The sequence below is a fragment of the Haliotis cracherodii genome, unplaced genomic scaffold (assembly GCF_022045235.1).
Source record: "Haliotis cracherodii isolate W230 unplaced genomic scaffold, xgHalCrac1.p SCAF_15, whole genome shotgun sequence".
In the NCBI taxonomy this organism is placed as follows: Eukaryota; Metazoa; Mollusca; class Gastropoda; order Lepetellida; family Haliotidae; genus Haliotis; species Haliotis cracherodii.
Window position 1 is genome coordinate 2245568 of NW_027266270.1, and position 17161 is coordinate 2262728.

A 17161-nucleotide genomic window follows, 5' to 3' on the forward strand; every position below is an offset into this window, starting at 1 on the left:
ATGACCATTGTATGTAATTCTTACATACAATGTACATCACTTTATTAATTGTTTGATCAGAGAACGCGGTGTAAGTGACATGTCAAATATTGCCACATATAAGGCAAGTATGTTAACTGAGGAAGAAATCCGCCAAAAATACGCATCAGTACAATCAACTTTTTGAAGTTACTTTAAAACCCTTCTCTTTGGTACTGACTTCATGCAAATCCATACAAAAAGAAATATATTGGTTCTTATGACCGTGTGACCTGCAGAGTCCCACGTTTTTAATGACAGTGTGTCGTGCAGAAATCCGGTGACCATTGGTCTTCAATCTATTGTCTGTCTGAACAAGACTTGATTATTGCCAAAACGCTGTGATTGGCTGAAAATATTACTGACTGGGTATAATTCAGTCACCAGGAGGGGGCATGCGAGTGCGGAGTCACTAGGGGTTGGGGAGGAGTGAGGGGTGAGCATCATGCACTGTTGTAACCAGAAGACGTCACACCCTATGGTCTTGAGTCGGGAGACGTGCAGCACTGTAGGGACAAGAAGGGAGTGGGGAGTGTGCAATACAGTGCTCACTCCCTATTTCATGTGCGTTCTCTTGCTATTTATTCAAGGCGCGACAGAAGCAAAGAGACAAGAGGACTTCTTGACTGATTGGGTTTATTGAATGGCTGTCCATAACATAAGTTCAGCAATGTTATACATCACATTGGTATACTGTGAACATGACAATATTCAAACTCCACAAACACTCCACCAGCGTTCCAACACAAACCTACAGCTGACACTGTTATCCTAGAATCAACAAACACTGAAACACGTGCAAGTAAAAATTTGACCACTGCTGAAGGCTTTGAATCAATGTCAGTTGTGACTGGATTGTAATTTCTCCGTGCCTTAAGACAGAAAGAAGACTCTATTTAGATATCCTTTGTTCGCAATACTGTACCTGTCACGAGTGCTCTATCTTTCACATAGAACATGTGGACACAAGCCATTAACAATGAAGTGTCCATGATCCCCAGACACACAGCAACCAGCAGATACTGGTACTTCTGAGGCTCATAGCAACCGGTGAAACCTGGTAGTCCTGGCAACCATAACAATCAGCAGATCCTGGTACTTTTGACCACATAGCAAGCAGCGAAACCAGGTAGTCCTGGCAACCATAACAATCAGCAGATCCTGGTAGTTCTGAGGCACATAGCAACCAGCGAAACCAGGTAGTCCTAGAAAGAATAGGTCTCATCACCCGACAAATGTGGCCTCATCTCTTCTTCTTCAGTCTGGCCACACACCCTACAAACGTCATCTCCGAGCAATTATTACTCACAATTTCTTAAGAAAATCAAATTTGAACATAGACAGGCACTCATAACAGGGATGGAATCTCATAAAAAAAAAACAACTTCACCAGATGCAACAACCTTCTATGGAGGGGTTGTATGATGTCCACGAAGAAAGGTTTCAAATCTGAGTATCAGATCTGTTTGTTTGTTTAACGCCACACTCAGCAATATTCCAGCTATATGATGGCGGTCTTTAAATAATCGAGTCTGGACCAGATAACCAAGTGATTGACATCATGAACATCAATACACACAATTGGGATATGATGACATGCATCAACCATGTCAGCGAGCCTGACCACCCGATCCCGTAAGTCGCCTCTTACGACAAGCATAGTCACCTTTAACAGCACGTATGGGTTGCTGAAGACCCACACTAACCACATCTGATTAATGAGACTCAACAATGATATCACACATACATATCACAAGTTGATGTGACTGAACGAATCCTATCATGCACCTAATCCATGCAGAGAGACAGATACAATACATATTTGTATTAACAAGAATATAAAAAAGCCTCTTCTATCCTGTGATGAGAGTCAGCTGACTATTTCCTTCACCTTCTCCACAAACTTGTAGTAGTTGTACCTGATGTCAAAGTCCATGTCGTACCAGTAGTTCACTGAAACAGACGTGAGTCAGACCAGATGTCAGTGAGTGAGTTGGATTACCCTGTGTTTAGCAATATTGCAGCAATATCATGGTGGGAACACCAGAAATGGGCTCCACACATTGTATACATGTGGGGAATCGAACCCGGGCCTTTGATGATATGAGCAAACACTTTAACCACGAGGCTACCCCAGCTCTCTGGGTGACACCTACCGGCTATACATGCATGTGACTGCTGGACGTGGTGGAACCACAGCGACGGCAGGTACAGCGTCTCTCCAGCCTGCACCACCACCTCGATGGGACGTGCAGATGCGTACTGTGGATATTTCTTCAGGTCTGGCTTCAGCGGGTCGATGGAGATCCAGGGGACCTGAATAAAAGGGGACATAACTCTCAACCATGGATTCATCGTCAATCTAAATATTTCGTTTAAAAAACTTCAACTTGTAACAATGTATTTTTTGTGTCTCTTTTATGTGTCTGAAGCATTATTATTTTTTTCAAGCATTTTCAGGGACAAATATTTTTGGGGATAAAAATCTAAAAGACGTACCATTTGGCTTTGCAAAATGTATATCATGTCATTAATTAAAAACTGATCACTTTTATCAGAACAACTTTGATTTAGGATTTTTACTTTCATATTTTGCTCACCAGACAAGTTCATTTATTATGGAACCATTTGATGTCATCCATTGCATCAAGGTGGCATCGTATTTGATTTCATTGCATAAATAAATGACTTTTCCATTTTACAACGTCAATAAACACTTAGCGTTTTCAGATCTGTGAGTCCTATTAAGTATTTCATCTGAAACTGACAGCTTTATCTCCAAACTACACTCTTCAGAGTAATTTACCATGGTTATACAACATTTCTGAACTAGTTGCCACAGTCTCTTTGTATCAGCTACAGGAGTATTGACTGATACACCTCTCCTCTACACTCATAATTGAATGGTTCACAAAAAAAGAATTATCCTAAAGCTTTCTTACAATTCCAAAGTGCTTCACATATTGTACCCATGTCAGGAATCAAACCGGGTCTTTGGCGTAACGAGCAAACGCTTTAACCACTAGGCTACCCCACTGCCCCTCCAAAGTACACAAAGTTAAAGTGTAACCCTTTATACAAGCTACAACACTAAGCCATCAAGTCACTGATATTACTGCAGGGTGAAGCATTTAGAACCCACTTATATCATTAGGAGAGTAGTGTTAATATTTTATGTCCGTTTCAGTTACTTTTGTAAGCCTTGATATGCAAACAACCCACAGAATGGAGAAGGTGACTAAATGTTTGTGCTTGCCTGGAGTGTGGGGTTAAGATTAGGGCTGACTATTGGTCTGGAAAGCACTATTGCAATAACTATTGATATTGCAAGCAACTATTGCGATAAATATCGATAGTTTTCAGTGTATCATTTTAGATGAATTTTAGAGTTGAATTAAACCTTGGAAATGAAGTTTCCTTTGAATGTGATAACCATTAAACCAAAAAAAGGAAAGTTTGAAGTATGACTGATTTGTTTTTTCTTTACCCTAATAATTTAAGAAAAAGAAACTTCCACATCACCATGTGTGAATTACTACCACTCATGATCAAAAGAAAAACAAATTTGAACAGCATTGCAGGTATTTTATTGATATGGTAAATACAATCAAAACTATCTATATTCCCAAATGAAATCGATACTATTGATCGGAAACTGATTTAACAATCGATTTATTGACTTAAAAGTGCTTACCAATGGCAATATATCAATATTTCAATTTATCGTGACACCCCTAGTTAAGATACCAATACTTTCTGTGGTGTATTAGCCAATATACCCACAGTACATGTACATGCTCTGTTGACTCACTGGGCCCAGACATCTGATGAAGATTCTGAGTTACCTACCTGCCCTGCCTCCTCGTCGTCCACGATATGGAAGTTGCCGTCATCGTCCGTGCTGTACGCAGCAGCCTGGTATTCCCCTGGAGATGCCAAACAGACAAACTGACAACCCTTCATTTGGCACAAATAACCAACTTTCTGAGATGTCCCATATCTTACTTTCTGGAACACACCCAACATTTTCTTGTTTAACTGCAATTTAAACATCTCTGAACCCCTGTCTTCATCAATGTGACATCTTCTACAGTGTACCTATACTTCGGAAACTTTCATAAGCATCTACACTGTAGTGTAGTGTGTGATGTAGACTACAACTGTAGTGTAGTGTGTGATGTAGACTACAACTGTAGTGTATCGTGTGATGTAGACTACAACTGTAGTGTAGTGTGTGATGTAGACTACAACTGTAGTGTAGTGTGTGATGTACAACTGTAGTGTATCGTGTGATGTAGACTACAACTGTAGTGTATCGTGTGATGTAGACTACAACTGTAGTGTAGCGTGTGATGTAGACTACAACTGTAGTGTAGTGTGTGATGTAGACTACAACTGTAGTGTAGCGTGTGATGTAGACTACAACTATAGTGTAGCGTGTGATATACACTTCAACTGTAGTGTAGTGTGTGATGTAGACTACAACTGTAGTGTAGTGTGTGATGTACAACTGTAGTGTATCGTGTGATGTAGACTACAACTGTAGTGTATCGTGTGATGAAGACTACAACTGTAGTGTATCGTGTGATGTAGACTACAACTGTAGTGTAGTGTGTGATGTAGACTACAACTGTAGTGTAGTGTGTGATGTAGACTACAACTGTAGTGTAGTGTGTGATGTAGACAACAACTGTAGTGTAGTGTGTGATGTAGACTACAACTGTAGTGTTGTGTGTGATGTAGACTACAACTGTAGTGTAGTGTGTGATGTAGACTACAACTGTAGTGTAGTGTGTGATGTAGACTACAACTGTAGTGTAGTGTGTGATGTAGACTACAACTGTAGTGTAGTGTGTGATGTAGACTACAACTGTAGTGTAGCGTGTGATGTAGACTACAACTGTAGTGTAGCGTGTGATGTAGACTACAACTGTAGTGGAGTGTGTGATGTAGACTACAACTGTAGTGTAGCGTGTGATGTAGACTACAACTGTAGTGTAGTGTGTGATGTAGACTACAACTGTAGTGTAGCGTGTGATGTAGACTACAACTGTAGTGTAGCGTGTGATGTGCACTCACCATATGGAATGAACGGCAGGTCTGTTGGAGGAATGAGGATAAATTTCTTCCATCCAGACACGACACAGTACAGGTTCTCATAGTGGTCTCTGTGCACTACAACCAACACACAGCAGACTTAGTCATCAAATCAGAAAAAAATCCATTATCGGAACAAAACATGAAATCATCAGAGCAGGACATTCAGTCATCGGCACAGAGCAGACTTCCAAACAGAACACTTGTCATCAGTACAGAACATTCAGTCATCAGTACAGAACATTCAGTCATTGGTACAGAACATTCAGTCATTGGTACAGAACATTCAGTCATTGGTACAGAACATTCAGTCATCAGTACAGAACATTCAGTCATCAGTACAGAACATTCAGTCATCAGTAGAGAACATTCAGTCAATGGTACAGAACATTCAGTCATCGGTACAGAACATTCAGTCATTGGTACAGAACATTCAGTCAGTACAGAACATTCAGTCATCAGTACAGAACATTCAGTCATCAGTACAGAACATTCAGTCATTAGTACAGAACATTCAGTCATTAGTACAGAACATTCAGTCATTGGTACAGAACATTCAGTCATCAGTACAGAACATTCAGTCATTGGTACAGAACATTCAGTCATCAGTACAGAACATTCAGTCATTGGTACAGAACATTCAGTCATTGGTACAGAACATTCAGTCATCGGTACAGAACATTCAGTCATTGGTACAGAACATTCAGTCATTGGTACAGAACATTCAGTCATCGGTACAGAACATTCAGTCATCGGTACAGAACATTCAGTTAGTACAGAACATTCAGTCATCAGTACAGAACATTCAGTCATCAGTACAGAACATTCAGTCATCAGTACAGAACATTCAGTCATTGGTACGAAACATTCAGTCATCAGTACATAACATTCAGTCATTCCCATGGTACAGAACATTCAGTCAGTACAGAACATTCAGTCATCAGTACAGAACATTCAGTCACTGGTACAGAACATTCAGTCATCAGTACAGAACATTCAGTCATCAGTACAGAACATTCAGTCATTGGTACAGAACATTCAGTCCTCGGTACAGAACATTAAGGGAGGACAGAAAAAACAGACAACAAACCCAGACACAACATCCACATGAAACAAAGTAATTCTCTAACATATTACATCAGTTTTGAAACTCTCCTTAACAGAATCTAGTCATCTAATCTCCTCCACTCACTGGAGGTGATAGCTCGACCATCCCCCATCCAGAAGTTCACAGCATCAGGACATCTCCCTGCAACACAGATGATACATTCTCTCTGTATTCACACAATCAAGCTTAGCTATATATAGGCTGAAAATAATAATAGTCTTCGTTCTCAGGCACAACTGTATTATTTGGTTACATACTAGTTTGAATAACCAAAGATAAAAAAAGACACTGCCCACCTGCACTATATTTTCAAAAACCATTGCCTGAGAACCAATCCTTTTGTTTTTTTAAGCCTTAAACATGGCAATCCATGCCCCACCCGTACATTATTACCTGTCTGGGCCACAACAATAGGCAATCTTCAGTGTAAACAGTCAGAACAATCCTTATAATATTACACCTTGTTATAACATAGTTTCAGAGGAGATTCCCTTCCAACAAGAAAATACATGCATGAAAACGTTACATAGTGTCACAGGGCTGTGGTTCATAAGGTCACATAGCCAACAGTTGATATGTAACAGTGTTAGGATCACTGGCAGGGACTTGTAAACATACCTGCAGCTTTGTCACGTCATCAGTCCAGTGGAATCTGTCTACACTTGGCTCAAACAGACAGGGGCGGTCGGGTAGCCTAGTGGTTAAAGCGTTCGCTCGTCACGCCGAAGACCCAGGTTGGAATCCTGACATGGGTACAATGTGTGAAGCCCATTTCTGGTGTCCCCCGCCATGATATTGCTGGAATATTGCTAAAAGCGGCGTAAAACCATACTCACTCACTCACTCACTCAAACAGACAGACATGGGTCTGTGGCTCAAGCCAAATGTCCCAATTTCACTACATTAACTATCACCAAGTACAGACTCCCTACACTCCGGATTTAAGCTTCTAAGCTACCAAATGTCAGGTCGACTAACCTACCAAATGTCTCACTGCACAAGTGTCAGGTCGAGTAACCTACCAAATGCCTCACATCCAAGTGTCAGGTCGAATAACCTACCAAATGTCTCACATCCAAGTGTCAGGTCGAGTAACCTACCAAATGTCTCACTGCCAAGTGTCAGGTCGAGTAACCTACCAAATGTCTCACTGCCAAGTGTCAGGTCGAGTAACCTACCAAATGTCTCACTGCCAAGTGTCAGGTCGACTAACCTACCAAATGTCTCACTGCCAAGTGTCAGGTCGAGTAACCTACCAAATGTCTCACTGCCAAGTGTCAGGTCGAGTAACCTACCAAATGCCTCACATCCAAGTGTCAGGTCGAGTAACCTACCAAATGCCTCACATCCAAGTGTCAGGTCGAGTAACCTACCAAATGCCTCACTGCCCAGTTTCAGGTCGAGTAACCTACCAAATGTCTCACTGCCAAGTGTCAGGTCGAGTAACCTACCAAATGTCTCACTGCCAAGTGTCAGGTCGAGTAACCTACCAAACGTCTCACTGCCAAGTGTCAGGTCGACTAACCTACCAAATGTCTCACTGCCAAGTGTCAGGTCGAGTAACCTACCAAATGTCTCACTGCCAAGTGTCAGGTCGAGTAACCTACCAAATGCCTCACATCCAAGTGTCAGGTCGAGTAACCTACCAAATGCCTCACTGCCCAGTTTCAGGTTGGGTTCTACATCAGAAATGATGGAGGTGAACTCCTCTGTCAAGTTGGAGTTCTGTTTCTGGATGTAGTACACCTCGGCAGAGTCGTCCCCCTTATCGAGATGATCAAGGAACTCCGACATCGTCATCCGTTGTTCCTCGGGCATCACAAACTTCCCCTCTGTCACAGCGTCGGCGTAGCCATTGGGCGTCGCCGTGACCGTCACTTCCAGCTCCCCAATTGTCTTCCTTTGATCACACAAACACAATTACATATAGCCTGTTGTCAGTGCAAGAAATTATTTAATTAATGTAAATCGAGTCATTAACCTTTAACGGAGCCATATAAATACACAGGAAAATTTTAAATAAAAAATTCTGACATGAATAGAATGTGATTTCTTCAAATGTCAACTGTGCTACTTGATCTTCCTAATTACTGTCTTTGCAGTATAAATGGCTTCCTTTGCGTTGGCTCGAGATGCCACCTACCTGAAATAATCTGGTGACCACTTGGACAGGGCTGGCCAGTGGGCAGTGAGGCCTCTCACCAGGACAGGCTTGTTGGGAGCCACATACTGTCGATAGAAGGTCAGTGGTGTTGGCGGCGAGGTCAGCAGTGGGACTTCACTGTCCAGGTACAACTCTGGAAATGGAGGAGGTGGGGAGAAATGTGGTTTAATGCGCGTTCAAGATTATTGCATTTACATAACGAGTGCATGCACGTCCGTGTGTTCCTGCTTGTACTAGTCCTGACAATGAGTACTATCTTCGGCAACTCTGTCATTACAGCTCTCGTTTGTAGGTTTGTTGTTTAATGCCGCACTCAGCAATATTCCAGCTATATGACGGCGGTTCGTAAATAAACAGTCTGAACCATACAATCCAGTGATTGACATCATGAGCATTGTTCTACGCAATTGGGACACAATGACAGGCGACCGCTGTCTCGCTATACTGTTACCGTGGCTCACGCTCTAGCGACTCTCACTTCACGATCCAACACCCCTTTTCGGTCTTAGGGAAACTTACACGTCTTTACGATCCAACACCCCTTTCAGTCTTAGGGAAACTAACATGTCTTTACGATCCAAAACCCCTTTCGTATTTTAGGGAAACTTACACATCTTTACGATCCAACATCCCTTTTCGGTCCTTAGGGTTAGCTTGCTTAGGGCAAGGGTAGGCCATAAATTCTTACCTTTTCAAGCAGTAATCCGGTTAATCTGATTGGTCGGTCATGTTGACATAAACAATGGCGGGTGTGGTTTCAAGAAAAGATTAATGGGTGGGTGGACGCATGCGCAAGTCATTGTTTACTTCAATGCGCATGTGTGTTAATGGGGTGCTAATGACCTGTTAAACAAGCACTGATTACAAGTGATAGCGCTCGTTGTCCAGTAGAGCGTCAGCCAATTAACGCACTAATTACCCAAGCCGGAGAGCCCCCACAGCGCTAATTGGATCTGAAAAAGTGCGCCCGGTAAAGTCACAGGAACTCGTTATTGGTCAGTAGATAAAAAAATATATACCCCCTATCTCTACTGACATATAGGGGGTATATATTTTTATTTACTGACCAATAGCGAGTTCCTGTGGGTAAAGTGCACTACTCCCAACTCAGGGTTAAGGTCAACACACATACTTATTCATCATGGTGATGTTGCAGTCATAATATTACGTCATGTCCACAGTACAGGACTGATCGCAGGACCTAGCATGAGCTGGGGAAAATCATTTACTGTAATAATAATAATAATAATAATAATGATAACAATAATAATAATAATAATAATAATAATAATGATAATGTATACACAAATTAACACTACAGGCAGCTTTGTGATTACTGTTCTCGTTTGTATGTACAATGTTTATTATCCCTGCCACTGCACCAGCTGTAACAGTTTCCAGTTCTCATTTACAAACTATCTCATGTCTCGGAAAACAATCTTTTTATTAGCTCAACTGTAGAAGGCGAAACTCACAACTGATTTTGGGTTATTATGATAGTAATCACTAGAGCTATTATGTCGTGATGATTTCATATTAATGACTGGTCGAGAAATGATACAGAAATCACGATTGATTGCGTCCAATGACTCGCCAACAGTTCTACAGTACATAATTAAGAAGGCTACAGAGTACAATGCATGGGCGTTACCTCTCGCCTCGCTGGCCAAATATAGAAACTGTTGTTTGATCGCGGCTGTCAAATCTTCAGACTCGTTCTCCGACATCTTGCTGTCATATTCAGTCGACAGTTTCACTCTAGAAGCAAGAACCACACTGAACCATGCCTACCTCATCAACATTTGTTGACATCAGGCACGTGTTCCGTTCAAACCGGAAGTTTATTAGGTTGTTTCTAAAATGCTGATTTATCTAACGAAACGAAATTTGTATTGACTCGATTTCATTCGTGACCAAGTCGTTCCGGGACAAGCTATCTGTAGATTACGAGTGGGGACAAAAGTCATTGTCTATACTACTGACCTAATTGTTCCTGTAACAGAAACACGAAAAGTTAAATACAGAATGCATATCTCTACTTATAAAGAGAATTGCCTTCAATAACTTATCTGCCTAAAAACATGATTAATTCAAAGGGAAAAAAATGCCCCATTTGCATTTTTACATACGAAACATCGCATGGTTATAGCTTAAACTGACGTTTATATAGTCCCAGAAATAAAGTGATCTTGAAGATTATTTAATATACATCCTTGAGTCCACAGAGAGTATGCCGAGAAGTACACCTGGTAGACCACACAAGTACACCTGGTAGACCACACAGGTACACCTAGTAGACCAAACAAGTACACCTAGTAGACCACACAAGTACACCTAGTAGACCAAACAAGTACACCCAGTAGACCACACAAGTACACCTAGTAGACCACACAAGTACACCTAGTAGACCACACAAGTACATCTAGTAGACCACACAAGTACACCCAGTAGACCACACAAGTACATCTAGTAGACCACACAAGTACACCCAGTAGACTACACAAGTACACCTAGTAGACCACACAAGTACACCTAGTAGACCACACAAGTACATCTAGTAGACCACACAAGTACACCCAGTAGACTACACAAGTACACCTAGTAGACCACACAAGTACACCTAGTAGACCACACAAGTACATCTAGTAGACCACACAAGTACATCTAGTAGACCACACAAGTACACCTAGTAGACCACACAAGTACATCTAGTAGACCACACAAGTACACCCTGTAGACTACACAAGTACACCTAGTAGACCACACAAGTACACCTAGTAGACCACACAAGTACATCTAGTAGACCACACAAGTACACCTAGTAGACCACACAAGTACATCTAGTAGACCACACAAGTACACCTGGTAGACCACACAAGTACACCTAGTAGACCACACAAGTACACCTGGTAGACCACACAAGTACACCTAGTAGACCACACAAGTACACCTAGTAGACCACACAAGTACACCTAGTAGACCACACAAGTACACCTGGTAGACCAAACAAGTACACCTAGTAGACCACACAAGTACATCTAGTAGACCACACAAGTACATCTAGTAGACCACACAAGTACACCTGGTAGACCACACAAGTACACCTAGTAGACCACACAAGTACACCTGGTAGACCACACAAGTACACCTAGTAGACCACACAAGTACACCTAGTAGACCACACAAGTACACCTAGTAGACCACACAAGTACATCTAGTAGACCACACAAGTACACCCTGTAGACTACACAAGTACACCTAGTAGACCACACAAGTACACCTAGTAGACCACACAAGTACATCTAGTAGACCACACAAGTACACCTAGTAGACCACACAAGTACACCTAGTAGACCACACAAGTACACCCAGTAGACCACACAAGTACACCTAGTAGACCACACAAGTACACCCAGTAGACCACACAAGTACACCCAGTAGACCACACAAGTACACCTAGTAGACCATACAAGTACACCCAGTAGACCACACAAGTACACCTAGTAGACCACACAAGTACACCCAGTAGACCACACAAGTACACCTAGTAGACCACACAAGTACACCTAGTAGACCACACAAGTACACCTAGTAGACCACACAAGTACATCTAGTAGACCACACAAGTACACCTAGTAGACCACACAAGTACACCTAGTAGACCACACAAGTACACCTGGTAGACCACACAAGTACACCTAGTAGACCACACAAGTACACCTAGTGGACCACACAAGTACACCTAGTAGACCACACAAGTACACCTAGTAGACCACACAAGTACACCTAGTAGACCACATAAGTACACCTAGTGGACCACACAAGTACACCTAGTAGACCACACAAGTACACCTAGTGGACCACACAAGTACACCTAGTAGACCACATAAGTACACCTAGTGGACCACACAAGTACACCTAGTAGACCACACAAGTACACCTAGTAGACCACACAAGTACACCTAGTAGACCACATAAGTACACCTAGTGGACCACACAAGTACACCTAGTAGACCACACAAGTACACCTAGTAGACCACACAAGTACACCTAGTAGACCACATAAGTACACCTAGTAGACCACACAAGTACATCTAGTAGACCACACAAGTACACCTAGTAGACCACACAAGTACACCTAGTAGACCACACAAGTACACCTAGTGGACCACACAAGTACACCTAGTAGACCACATAAGTACACCTAGTGGACCACACAAGTACACCTAGTAGACCACACAAGTACACCTAGTAGACCACACAAGTACACCTAGTAGACCACATAAGTACACCTAGTGGACCACACAAGTACACCTAGTAGACCACACAAGTACACCTAGTGGACCACACAAGTACACCTAGTAGACCACACAAGTACATCTAGTAGACCACACAAGTACACCTAGTAGACCACACAAGTACACCTAGTAGACCACACAAGTACATCTAGTAGACCACACAAGTACACCTAGTAGACCACATAAGTACACCCAGTAGACCACACAAGTACACCTAGTGGACCACACAAGTACACCTAGTAGACCACACAAGTACATCTAGTAGACCACACAAGTACACCTAGTAGACCACACAAGTACACCTAGTGGACCACACAAGTACACCTAGTAGACCACACAAGTACATCTAGTAGACCACACAAGTACACCTAGTAGACCACACAAGTACACCTAGTAGACCACACAAGTACACCTAGTAGACCACACAAGTACACCTAGTAGACCACATAAGTACACCTAGTGGACCACACAAGTACACCTAGTAGACCACACAAGTACACCTAGTGGACCACACAAGTACATCTAGTAGACCACACAAGTACATCTAGTAGACCACACAAGTACACCTAGTAGACCACACAAGTACACCTAGTAGACCACACAAGTACATCTAGTAGACCACACAAGTACACCTAGTAGACCACATAAGTACACCCAGTAGACCACACAAGTACATCTAGTAGACCACACAAGTACACCTGGTAGACCACACAAGTACATCTAGTAGACCACACAAGTACACCTAGTAGACCACACAAGTACACCTAGTAGACCACACAAGTACACCAAATAGACCACACAAGTACACCTAGTAGACCACACAAGTACACCTAGTAAACCACACAAGTACACCTAGTAGACCACACAAGTACACCTAGTAAACCAAACAAGTACACCTAGTAGACCACACAAGTACACCTAGTGGACCACAAAAGTACACCTAGTAGACCACACAAGTACACCTAGTAGACCACACAAGTACACCTAGTAGACCACACAAGTACACCTAGTGGACCACACAAGTACACCCAGTAGACCACACAAGTACACCCAGTAGACCACACAAGTACATCTAGTAGACCACACAAGTACATCTAGTAGACCACACAAGTACACCTAGAAGACCACATAAGTACACCTAGTAGACCACACAAGTAAACCTAGTAGACCACACAAGTACACCTAGTGGACCACACAAGTACATCTAGTAGACCACACAAGTACACCTAGAAGACCACATAAGTACACCTAGTAGACCACACAAGTACACAGTGTTCAACAGTACAAAGTAACGAGGCCTGTGTTCAACTGTAGAAAGTGACGAGGCCTGTGTTCAACTGTACAACGTGACGAGGCCTGTGATCAACTGTACAAAGTAACGAGGCCTGTGTTCAACTGTACAACGTGACGAGGCCTGTGATCAACTGTACAAAGTAACGAGGCCTGTGTTCAACTGTACAAAGTGACGAGGCCTGTGTTCAACTGTACAAAGTGACGAGGCCTGTGTTCAACGGTACAAAGTAACGAGGCCTGTGTTCAACTGTACAAAGTGACGAGGCCTGTGTTCAACTGTACAAAGTGACGAGGCCTGTGTTCAACTGTACAAAGTAACGAGGCCTGTGTTCAACTGTACAAAGTGACGAGGCCTGTGTTCAACTGTACAAAGTAACGAGGCCTGTGTTCAACTGTACAAAGTAACGAGGCCTGTGTTCAACTGTACAAAGTGACGAGGCCTGTGTTCAACTGTACAAAGTGACGAACATGCCGGGAACATTGATACACACCGACCAGAGATGCGAGCCAACACTCTGGCCTCAATCCTAGGTAAAGCAAGACAACGCCTTATGTCTTTTTCAGTTTCCTTACCCGTGATGATGGGATTCTCAACTGAGCGAATTCTCCGTCTGTGCACACTATGTAACCCAAATAAGACTTGGTGTTGCTTGGCTCTAAGTCAGACTTATCCCAATTAATAAAAAACCCAAGCTTTGAAAGAGTGTTCACTAATTGTTTGTTTTGTGATACGATATGTGCAGGAGTACTCATAAGTAGAATGTCATCTACATAACACACAACTCTCAGTCCAAGAGATCGCGGATACGTAACAACTGGTTTGAGTATTTTACAAAAGTAGTACGGAGCTATTGATAAGCCAAATGGGACAACCTTTCATCGATAAAATGTATTTTGCCACTGAAACCCAAGATAATCTCTGTCATCTTGGTGTATGGGTATATGATGAAATCCGTTTTTAACGTCAAGTGTAACTAAACTATCACCTGCTTTAACACACTGCCTAACCGTTCTAATGTGCTCACATTGGTATCCCTGTTTTAAACATGCACTGTTCAGCTCCCGTAAATCATGTATCAATCGTAATTTCACCACCTTTTTAGGTACAGTTCCAATAGGCGATACACATTTTGGTTTTCGACTGCATATTTCAATTGCCCCCGAACACAACAATGCCCGAATTTCACTTGTCACAAATTGATATTGTTTATAACTGAATTTGTGGTTAGACAGATGAAAAGTTTGTGATTCTTTAGTGAATGGTATTTTTACGCCACCATAAACCCATTTACAAACATTATCTGGAGCTCCTATTTCACGCCAGGCATCTTTGTGTCGTTGAATATTCCCTGCCTTGAAATGTAGGGTCGTTTTTGGAAAACACATTTAAAACATCAAATGTAAAATACCCAATAAAAATGTTTTAAAGCAGAAACATACAAATATTTCTAAATGAACATAAACTAAGACACTTGCATAAAATAAAAAAATAAAAAATAAACATAAATATAGAGAAAGAAATTAAAACATATCAGTCTAAGGGAGGTAATCCAACCTCTAACTAACACAAATAGAAATCTAGTACACACAAAACAAGGGAGACTACTTTTGTCACCTTAAACGCTCTCTTGGCAATTTTCAAACGTTTAACAATATTATATAATGTTATAAAGAATATATTTAATGTCTGACTCCAGTAAAATCAAAGTTTCTTCCTTGACCGCTGACATCTTATAACTGGAATTTGTTGTCCCCCTTCAATATCGCGAGTGGTAGGGGTGTTTCGACCCGTGAACACGTCTTGTGAAGAATGTGCTTGTCGAAAGTTAAAGTCACCGCGTCTAAACCCGCGTGATCTGAATCTTCGGCCTCTTAGTCGGAACGGATAGCGTCCACGGTAGGATCCCCGACCTTGCTGTACTGATACTGAAGCTACGACTGCAGCGTTTCTCAGGTCGTTTATTGCGTCTGGAGTAAAACCATAGGTATTTCTTCTAAATGTTCTGAACAATCGTGCGGTTTCAGGGTTAACAGCACCACTAACTAAAAGAGCAGCATATTCATCTTGTAGATAACGAATATTAGCTAACAGTACAACATAAAGTTCCTGAATATTCTCACTGTCATTTGACTCAATGCTTTGTAATATTTTCAAACCTGTTTCAATATACCGCGCACACTTTGCTATAATAGAATAGGTTGTTTGGTCCTGGCGTTTTATTCCTCCGCGAGAATCCTGCAGTTTGTGATCGGCAGCTAGCTAGCTTGACACGTTGATAACTGTCCTGGATTACTTGAAATTGAGACTGCACATCAACTGCATTCGTCGCATTGTGCCCTGCTGTGCCGGTGGCGACTTCAGCGTTGCTAAAACCGGGACTCGGTGAACTCGACGCACCTTTGGGAGCATGTCCGCCATTTTGGGCATTCAACTCCAGAGACTGTTGTATCAATGCGTTGGTATGCTGTTGACTCCGCAATAAACATTCGAGAGTATCTTTTATATCTTTCCTGATATCATCTTGATAGCTTTTCTTAGGACAGTGTTCCTCAAAAGACATACTAAACTAGTAAAACCTACTTAATTTTGGTTGCAACAGCGTAGGTCGACTCGCTGGCGACGTTGCACAACAGGAAGTGACGTCAGCAGAAGAAACGTATTTCTTCTGCTGCTGATTATTATTTTGTGGTGTGTACTAACTACTGCTGCATGTCCTACGCTAGAAAGATGTGTCATCACGGGCCAGTGACGGAAAGAGGACACCGGAACTCTTCCATACTTTAGTCCCTATTGTCAATGGGTTTGTCGGCAATGTCACAACTTCAATTCATATGCTTATATATGTATATAAGTTGACATCCATAGATTCTCTTCCTTGTGGGTATCACTTCTAAATGCCATTGAAAGACTTATACATGTTGTTAGTTTAAACGCTCCACGTAATGCCACGCCAGCTCGGGAACAGCTGACCTTCAGTGTGTAGGACAGTGTAACGGATGACGTGCTTTATCTCAATCCATCAGCATCATGTTATCGCCATGAGACAAGGTATCTGGTATGCTGGTGAGCTGTGACCCTCATCGACCTGGTTCACCCAATCATGTACCTTGGAGCTGATATGTCCTCAACTGTCACCAGGCAGCCAGTGTTATCCCCAGGCAACGTGACATATTCTTTTACAT

The 17161-nt window shown here is 42.1% G+C and overlaps 1 protein-coding gene across 1 annotated transcript; it reads right to left on the minus strand.

Moving 5' to 3' along the window:
* Window positions 1–421: 421 nt before the first annotated feature.
* Window positions 422–10233, minus strand: LOC139462172 (bifunctional peptidase and (3S)-lysyl hydroxylase Jmjd7-like). Its single transcript, XM_071243711.1, has 8 exons — window positions 10039–10233; window positions 8367–8520; window positions 7870–8123; window positions 6308–6364; window positions 5098–5193; window positions 3868–3944; window positions 2175–2334; window positions 422–1971 (listed from the first exon to the last, which is right to left on the minus strand). Exons 1-8 carry the CDS (start codon window positions 10112–10114, stop codon window positions 1889–1891), a joined length of 957 nt encoding a protein of 318 aa, XP_071099812.1. The 5' UTR covers window positions 10115–10233; the 3' UTR covers window positions 422–1888.
* Window positions 10234–17161: the final 6928 nt, after the last annotated feature.